This window comes from Mirounga leonina, unplaced genomic scaffold (genome assembly GCF_011800145.1).
Source record: "Mirounga leonina isolate KUSES-001 unplaced genomic scaffold, KU_Mleo_1.0 Mir_107, whole genome shotgun sequence".
In the NCBI taxonomy this organism is placed as follows: Eukaryota; Metazoa; Chordata; class Mammalia; order Carnivora; family Phocidae; genus Mirounga; species Mirounga leonina.
In genome coordinates, this window is record NW_023270233.1 from 5,607,847 (window position 1) to 5,616,962 (window position 9,116).

The 9,116-nt window shown below is 45.2% G+C and overlaps 1 protein-coding gene across 1 annotated transcript in view; it reads right to left on the reverse strand.

The window, feature by feature from the left end:
• The window catches only part of LOC118019050 (inorganic pyrophosphatase), a 34,819-nt gene extending 26,017 nt beyond the window's left edge, over positions 1 to 8,802 (reverse strand). The window contains exons 1-2 of the mRNA XM_035017881.1: positions 8,638 to 8,802; positions 5,742 to 5,800 (exon numbers count right to left, since the gene is read on the reverse strand). Coding sequence (XP_034873772.1) covers positions 5,742 to 5,800; positions 8,638 to 8,701 — 123 coding nt within the window. The 5' untranslated portion in view covers positions 8,702 to 8,802. The remainder of the gene's footprint in view (positions 1 to 5,741; positions 5,801 to 8,637) is intronic.
• Between the last annotated feature and the right edge of the window lie 314 nt (positions 8,803 to 9,116).

Genomic DNA, 9,116 nt, shown 5'->3' on the forward strand with positions numbered 1-9,116 from the left:
CTGAGAGAGAGAAAGAGAGAGAGCATGCTGTGTGCTTGTGAGGGAGGGAAAGGGAGACAAGGAGACACCCCCCTGAGCGTGGAGCCCAGGGCGGGGCTCGATCCCCGGACCCTGAGATCATGATCGGAGCCGAAATCAAGAGTAGGATGGTCAACTGACTGAGCCACAGTAAATAAAAATATTTTTTTACCTTTATTTTTTTTTTTACAATGATCCTTTTTTTTTAAGATTTTATTTATTTATTTGGGAGTGAGAGAGCGAGAGAGACAGCAAGTGGAGTGAGGGGCAGAGGGAGAAGCAGGCTCTCTGCTGAGCAGGGAACCCAATTCAGGGCTCAATCCCGGGACTCTGGGATCAGGACGTGAGCCGAAGGCCGACACTTAACCAACTGAGCCACCCAGGCGCCTCTACAATAATCTTAAATGAGGTTTCATCAATAAGCTATACACACAGAATTATGGGACATCAGTGCAGAATGTAATCTAAAAACACCCACCAAGATTAACACTGCTCAGGGGTGAAGCAACCTGCTCAATATCGTAAGGCCAGTTAGTGGTAAAACCAGGACTAAAATAAAGATTACTTACTCCCGATTCAATGATTTTTACTCTATAAAATAGAGCTCTGAAAGGCTAAAGAAATAACCAGTGATTGTGCTCAATATCATCATCCTATTTGTTTGGTTACTGTTTACTGAGACTTTCCTATAAAGCCAGGCATTGTGGCTGTATGTTATATGCATATTTAATCATCCATCCCAACTTTATCTTTTTGACAAAGTTGACACACCACAGAGATTATGGTTAGAATATCTGTTTTCAAAATTTAGTCACCTGCAAGCTCATTTGAGGCGGGGAGAAATAGGAGTTTACTCTCAGTTATGACATGCCAATTAAGTGAATTATCATCAGTTTTCATCTGTTCCCAGTTCTAACTTTGGTTTAGAAAACATGAAACCAAAAGAGAAACAAAACAAAAATCCAGAAAACACATTCCATATACATACAAAGTTGGGGAAGTGTTTAAATTATTAATTCAGGGACATTTTAAAATTTTCCATTTAAGGAACTGTCTATAAAAAGAAACAGAAAATTCAAAACAAAACAAACCCTGTTAAGGAAGTGAGTAATCGAAAAAGCATCCACTTGAGTATATCCCCTCTAAAGATTTCAGGTACCATAAGATAGTATCTCTAAAAAGTTAAGAATGATATATAACTGCAGGGGCGCCTGGCAGGCTCAATGGGTAGAACATGCGACTCTTGATCTCGGGGTTGTGAGTTCAAGCCCCATGTTGGGTGTAGAGATTGCTTAAAAATAAAATCTTTTTTTTTTTTTTTAAGATTTTATTTATTTATTTGACAGAGAGACAGCGAGAGAGGGAACATAAGCAGGGGGAGTGGGAGAGGGAGAAGCAGGCTCCCCGCGGAGCAGGGAGCCCAATGCGGGGCTCGATCCCTGGACCCTGGGATTATGACCTGAACCAAAGGCAGATGCTTAATGACCAAGCCACCCAGGCCCCCAAAAATAAAATCTTTGAAAAAGAAAAAAAAAGAGGGCGCCTGGGTGGCTCGGTCAGTTAAGTGTCTGCCTTTGGCTCAGGTCATGATCCCGGGGTCCTGGGATAGAGTCCCTCATCGGGCTCCCGGCTCCGCGGGGAGGCTGCTTCTTCCTCTCCCTCTGCCATACCCCCTGTTTGTGCTCTCTTGCACTCTCTCTTTCAAATAAATAAATAAAAATTTTTTTAAAAAGAAAAAAGAGAATGATAGATGACTGCAAAAAATATTCTGTTAAATTTCTGAAGCATCAACCTATTTGATTATATGCTTGACTTTTTTTTTTTTAGAAGAGGAAAAAAGAAACATAGTTCCATATTTATATGTCCTCCCAACAGTCACCTGGAAAACAAACAGAAGCCTACATTGTTAGAACAAGTATTTAACATCGAAGTTTAAGATACAGAACAGAAAAATACCAAACTCCTAAGTGTAAATATCAAGTCATGACTGAGCATTTTAAGATTTAGATAAACTTAATCTACTCAGTGTTTCATACTGCTTATGCTATGCTCTGGATTTTAAAAACTTCTTTACCTCAGAAGTTTTATGACAGAAGATACTCTGAGCTACAGGTATTTTTACATGTGACCCAAAACAGACCAAGAGCAAATGACAAAATCCATCGAGTCCTTGCCTTTGCCTTCTTCCACTCAATGGATTTGGAAATAATCCAAGCAGAGTGTTTGAGTCACAAGGATTCCCAGAACTAGCTGATTACCTAGTGGCATATATACTAAATCGAAAACTGTCCACATTGAGAAGTTCTGACATGGAGCAGAATCTAAGCCTTTGGGCATTTTTCCTTAGCAGAGCTGACAGAGTCCTCATCATCACCCCTCAAATGACTGACCATAGTAGAGATAAAGTCAACAGCCACACACATAAAAATGTATTTACAGAAACTTAATCACACTGGAATTAAAAAAAAAATGGAATTAATCAGATCTTTTATTTAGGCTATAATCCAAAATAATTCCTGTGTACCACACCCTTTTTTGTGTTTTGTATAAACTCCCTTAAAAACAAAACAAAAGAACTCTTTCCTGCTTCTCAGACAGGAATCTCAAGAGCTGAGGTTCACTGAGGTCTGGACCACTGGTGAAATCCACAGTTGTTACAACAGCTTGTGCTTTGGAGCCAGCCCAGAGTGGTACAAAGGCTGAGTCTGCATTTGAGTAATCCCAGATTATCACCACAACCAGTCCCATACGAGACTTCAAGGAGTCGCAGAATAATCTGAGTAAAGATGTTTTACACAGCACCAAAATGTAGTCTCCGTTTCCTAGTTTGGAAAACTCGGCACCGCAACTGCTAGAAGCATCTGACTGTTGGCTAGAATATTGTCCAGTTACTTACAGCTATGGTTTGAATGTTTGTTCCCCCCAAAATTTATTTGTTGAATTCCTAACCCTCAATGGTGATTGTACAGTAGGTGCGACCTTTGGGAAGTGTTTAAGACATGAGGTTGGAACGCTCATGAATGGGGTTAGTGCCTTATAAAAGAGGCTCCAGAGAGATCCCTAGCCCCTTCTGCCACATAAGTACATAGCTAGAAGCCCACGACCAGAAGAGGTCCCTCACCCAACCATGTTCACACCCTGATGTCAGGCCTCCTGGCTCCAGGACTGTGAGCAATAACTTTCTGCTGTTGATAAGCTATCCAGTCTTCAGTATTTTGTTAGAGCAGCCCAAACGGACCAAGACACTTAGAAACACAAAAAACCAGCTCTATGTCAAGAAAACATTTTTCTTCCTTAGCACATCTGTATGTCAAGTTACCATCAATAAACTTTCAGTCATCATTTTATACCCCTTAACTACTCAAAATGGTGTGAGAGGTTACTGTAAAGACTTTGAGATATACATAGATATATATTAATTATACACCAAACAGATAATCAGTCCAATCAAATGATGCCAATTCAAGAGGAGCGAAGGATCCTGCAGTTCATATCAACTGCCAGGAAATCAGATGTAACAAATTAGTTTCTGAATAAACACAACTTTGAGAATCCCACAGGAGAACACATGCCAATTAGAGGTCCCTCCTGTAATTGTGGCATATAACTGGCCAGAGGCTCCAGGTGGAGCCCACCTCAGACAGGCTCCTCAGAAGCAACACGTGAGTCTGGTCTAAACTAGACCCAAACGGAAACCTTGAAGTCTTGGAGGGGCCGGGGCACCTCCCCACGAGACACACCTGACAGGCGCATAGGCCAGGATGGTGTCCATCAAAATAAATACGAAAAGAAAAGGACAAATTCAATAAAATAACACCACCACAACAAAAAAAACACAAGAGCCCGCCCCTCCAACTTCCCACTCAGGCTCTGGATGTTGCTGCCAATGCTCCACTCCCTCCTCTACTGGCGGTGTGTGTCTTCTGGGATCCCAGGCTCTCTGGCTGGGGTCCGGGTTGCAGTTTGTTCTTCTGCTAAGTGTGGGACGTCCGGGATCCCTGGGCTGAGCAGCAGCAGAGGGCTTCCACTAGAGTGAGGGCTGGGCAGTCAGTGGCCCACCCTGTGCGGTGTGGGGCTGTGTTCGGCAGGGACCCCTGGGTCTGCACAGTTTACTTTAAACTCCATCATCATGAGGTGATTAAAAAAAAAAATCTCTATACCTAATGTGGGGCTCGAACTCACAACCTGAGATCAAGAGTCACATGCTCCACAGACTGAGCCAGCTGGATGCCCCAAAAAGAATTTTTAAAGGTATAAAAAAGAAGCAGACATTTGTCCTTGTGTTGGTTCCTAAATACAGTACAAACTTCTCCTATTGGGAAGGCGGCTAAAACAAGCTATGAATTAAAAAAATAATAACTAGTTAAATTTGTACAAATAATGCATGCTCTTTGTAAAAAGATTAGAAAATATAAAAAGGCAAAAATGAAAATAAAAACAGAGTCACTAGCAATTCTACTTCCAAAGGATCACAAGGACTTTGGAATATATAGCTGTAGACATTTTTCCCTAGCAGTGTAAGATTCCTACCAATTTGTGATAAACCTATCAATTTGTGAGGTTTCTTCAGCTTACTGGTGTGCATAAAAAGACCTCTCTTTTTAAAAGTCTGTAGACTTGGGGTGCCTGGGTGGCTCAGTTGGTTAAGCATCCAACTCTTGATTTTGGCTCAGGTCATGATCTCAGGGTCGTGAGATGGAGCCCCACATTGGGCTCCACACTAGGCGTGGAGTCTACTTAAGATTCTCTCTCTCACTCCCTGTCTCTTCCCGCCCTCTCCCGCTTGTGCACCCGCTCTCTCTCAAAAAAAAAAAAAAAAAGTCTGTAGACTTAACCTTTATTAACACTATGCGTCTTAACTCTACCAATCCATTAAAAGTACTGAATTTTCCTGTAGTCACTGAATACTCTAGTTTATTCTTGCTGTTTAATAAATATCCCATAACCCAAATTTTGTGCTGGCTATCTGGTTAATGTTATTTATTTATTTATTTATTTATTTATTTATTTATTTATTTATTTATTTAAGATTTTATTTACTTATCTGACAGAGAGAGACACAGTGAGACAGGGAACACAAGCAGGGTTAGTGGGAGAGGGAGAAGCAGGCTTCCCGCTGAGCAGGGAGCCCAATGCGGGGCTGGATCCCAGGACCCTGGGATCATGACCTGAGCCGAAGGCAGGCACTTAACGACTGAGCCACCCAGGCGCCCCCACCTGGTTAATTTTAAAACCACTTATGAAGTACTAAGATTTTAGTTCCAAATACACATACAAAAAGATCAATGTGATTTCTTTCTTTAAACCAAGGCAACTTTATTATTAATTTTTTAAAGATTCATTTACTTAGAGAGAGAGAGAGAGGATCCGGAAGCAGGGTCCCCGCTGAGTGCAGAGCATGAGGAGGGGCTCAATCCCAGAATCCTGAGATCATGACCTGAGCAGAAACCAAGAGCCAGCTGCCTAACCAACTGAGCCACCCAGGCGCCCCTAAACCAAGGCAGCTTTAAAACATTTGTGTCTGTTCCTCTACTCCTTCCCCAATTTATAGTTGCTTCTTTAGCCAAATAATCTGGATTTAAGACTGACTTCTTATTTAGTCAATGTACCTTTAACTCACAGCACAATAATGCATTTTAAGCATTTATTAAGATATATACGAAAATTCATGTGGAACTAGCTGATCTGAGTAGAGAAACTACATTTAAATGAGGACATCTTACCTTATCTGCATAAATTGGAACATCATGAAATGGAGATATATATTGTCCTTTTTCATTTTCTGCAAAATGAATTAGAAAAAGTTATTACTAATTTTTTTGTTAACTATTTCAGATGCATTAAGTATACATTTTTAAAAATATTTAATTTTTTAGAGTAATTTTAGGTTTACAATACAATTGAAAAAAAGGTAGAGATTTCCCATATCCGCCCCCCTGCTCCCTCATTTGCCGAGCTTCCCCCCATTATCAACACTGTTCACCAGAATAGTGACACAGACACTTTTTATTCCCACACCAGAAAAACTGGTTGTATACTTTACCTTCCTGACCCCTCCAAGATTGGGTGAAGTTTTCATCCTATGCTTTCCTTAGGTGTCTAACAGATACCTCTACAATGAGGACAGGGGCTGCCTTCTATCATTTTGTATCCCCAGAGTCTAGCAGTGCCTGGTAAATAAAAGGGGATCAAATTGTTTTTGACTGATCTTACATCAGTTAATGGTTTACGGAACTAATGAAATAGTTGTGCTGGGGAGAAGGGGAGGGGACGAGCTTGCTGAATTATAAAACCCTGTTGTCTTAAGTAATGTTCCAGGAAGACAGAGCCATCTTAGATTATTATATTTCTTAAGGATAATCTAGTTGCAACAACACTTTCACAGGTAATTTCTATATTCTAGAGACCTAACCACCATATCCAAAAAGTAATTTCAAAACTTCCTTACTATTCTTTAAGAAACCTAAGGGTCAGTCCATACAATATCCCTTCACATTTAAAAACCAAGGTGGAATAGCAAAAACTGAGCAGTGACCATCCCCTGTCCCACTATGATCCCTTCAAAGTCAGCTGTGACTTTGCAATCCTATCCACTATCAGGTTTTTTTTTTTTAAGATTTTATCTATCTATTTGAGAGAGAGAGAGAGAGAGAGAGCGGGAGCGAGCACAAGCAGGGGGAGCAGCAGGAAGACAGAGAGGAAGAAGCAGGCTCCCCGCAGAGCTCCCCACGTGGCTTGATCCCAGAACCCCCAGGATCACAACCCGAGCAGAAGGTAGACGCTTAACCAACCGAGCCACCCAGGTGCCCCTCCACTATCAGTTTTAAAGAGACTGACAGGGCGCCTGGGTGGCTCAGTTGGTTAAGCGACTGCCTTCGGCTCAGGTCATGATCCCGGAGTCCCGGGATCGAGTCCCACATCGGGCTCCCTGCTCAGCGAGGAGCCTGCTTCTCCCTCTGACCCTCCCCCACTCATGTACTCGCTCTTTCAAATAAATAAATAAATCTTTAAAAAAAATAAAATAAAATAAAGAGACTGACAAATATAACATTACAGAGGTAAAAAATCCTCTACTAAGGAAGGGTGCTAAGAAATCTATGATTTAAAAAAACCCTTAAAATTGTGTTATTGCATAGTTGTTTCTAATTATTATTTCCTAAGTCCCAGAGAGTTCTGATAAAAAGTTACTTTAGCCAGTGCCAAAGTCAAGGAGTGGTTATGGACTTCCATAATGGCCATCAAATACTACCATTACAAAACCTAAGTAAAAACTGCTGTTTGAATACTGCTTGAAGACAATTCCCCAATCATCCCTCCACCTTCAAACTCTAGGGTCACCTCTCTAAATCCCTCCTACAGATAAATTCTGGAGCCAACACTAAATCCAGGAAAAATAAGTTAGTGAATTATTCGTCAAAAGTTCCCACACTACCCTTATTTAACTCCGAAATTAAATAAAATGGGGAGTCCCATCCTTCCTGGATTTTGCATGGTAACCTTCAGCGACATGTGTAAACTTGAGTTCACTTTCTTCTTCCTCCCACAGCACGTTACTTTTTGCTAGGGACTTTGTTCTTTCTCTTCGTATTTCCATTCGTCCCCTCTATCTTGCTCTTTCCTGCCCTTCACACACCACACGCAAAGACTTCGGGGCACCTGCCCGTTGCCTTCCGAGGAAAACTGTTCTTTACAGTTAAATTAGAAACACCTTTGGTGACACATTTTCGAACGCCTCCGTTGTCTCCAATAATCTATTCCTGGTGGCTTGGGGCGGAGATGGGTAGAGATAAAGACAAACCCGAGGTAGCTTTCCTCCACCTGCAAGACGGAAGGTCGTGCGCCAGGGAAAGCGGAGCTCAGCCAGCCCGCAGCGTGCTGGGCTCTAAGCGCAGCTTCAGGCGCGGACCTGGGGTGGGTCCCCCTCAGATGCCGATTCCCTGCCCAGGGGCAAAACTTGGCACTTTCTCACTCGTGCTTCCCAGACTGACGTCACCTGTTTGACTTGAAGGGAACAGCTTTCTGTTTCACAAGGCGCCTTCCCAGCATCTGTGCTACCGGGGACACCCCGGCGGGAGGGGCGGGAGCGTACCCTGGCGAGGGGTTCGGTCCTCCACTGACGGCTCCTGATCCCGGCCTTAGTTTCCCCGTCTGCAGAACGCGGGGCTGGATTGGACCCTGCTTGGTGCGCACAAGCTGAGCTACAGTTCAGGAATTAAGGTCCTTAGGGAGTCATCCACCCCGCCCCAGTTCCTCCAAATCAAGCAATCCTCTTACAGGATCAGTTTACCCCCAGACACCTTTCTAGGGTGACTCAGTGGTTTCCTTTCCCCATCAGACGGTGCCCGCCCGAGCAGGACACCTGCAGAACTAGCCCGGCCGGGGGTCGGGTCCCACCGCGCGTGTGAAAGAGGAACGCCGAGCCCCGCCGTCCCGCCTGCGAGCACGACGTGTGAAACCGGAGGCCGGCCCGGCCCAGGCCCCGGGGAGCCCGAGGAACCCGGCCCGCGCCCGGGACGAGGGGCGGAGCGCGGGCCGCAGGCGCCCGGGCAGGAGGCGAGGCGAGGGCCGGGAATGAATGGGCTGGCGGGCGGGGAGGGGCCGTGGGCCGCCGACACTCACTGAGGAAGACTCGGTACTCCAGGGTGAAGGGCGCGGCGCGCTCCTCGCTGCTGAAGTCGTTCATGATGCCGATGACTAGCCGCCGCCGCCGCCGCCACAGAGCCACTAGCCCGCACGCGGCGCCGACTGACAAGGAGAGACCTCCGCGCCTGCGCACCGCGGAGACTGGCGCGGCGAGCGGGGCGGGGAACGGCTTTAAGAGGCCACCCCACCCCCGCCCGGCCCACTCCGCGCGCAGGCGCACTCCGCCCGGCCCGCGCGTCCTGTCGCCCCAGCCCGTCTTCCTCGGCCCCGCCTCGCGGGACAGCGTCCTGGCTCCCAGGCCGGGCCACGTGGCTGGCGGCGAGCTCTGGCTCGGCGGGTGTTCTGCCACCGCCCTGAGTGCTGTGGGACTCTGACAGAGGTCAGTAAAGGGCCAAGTTCTCAGCTTGCGCCAGCTGGGAATTGATCGGCGACCCCTCCCCCACCGTGCACCCAGG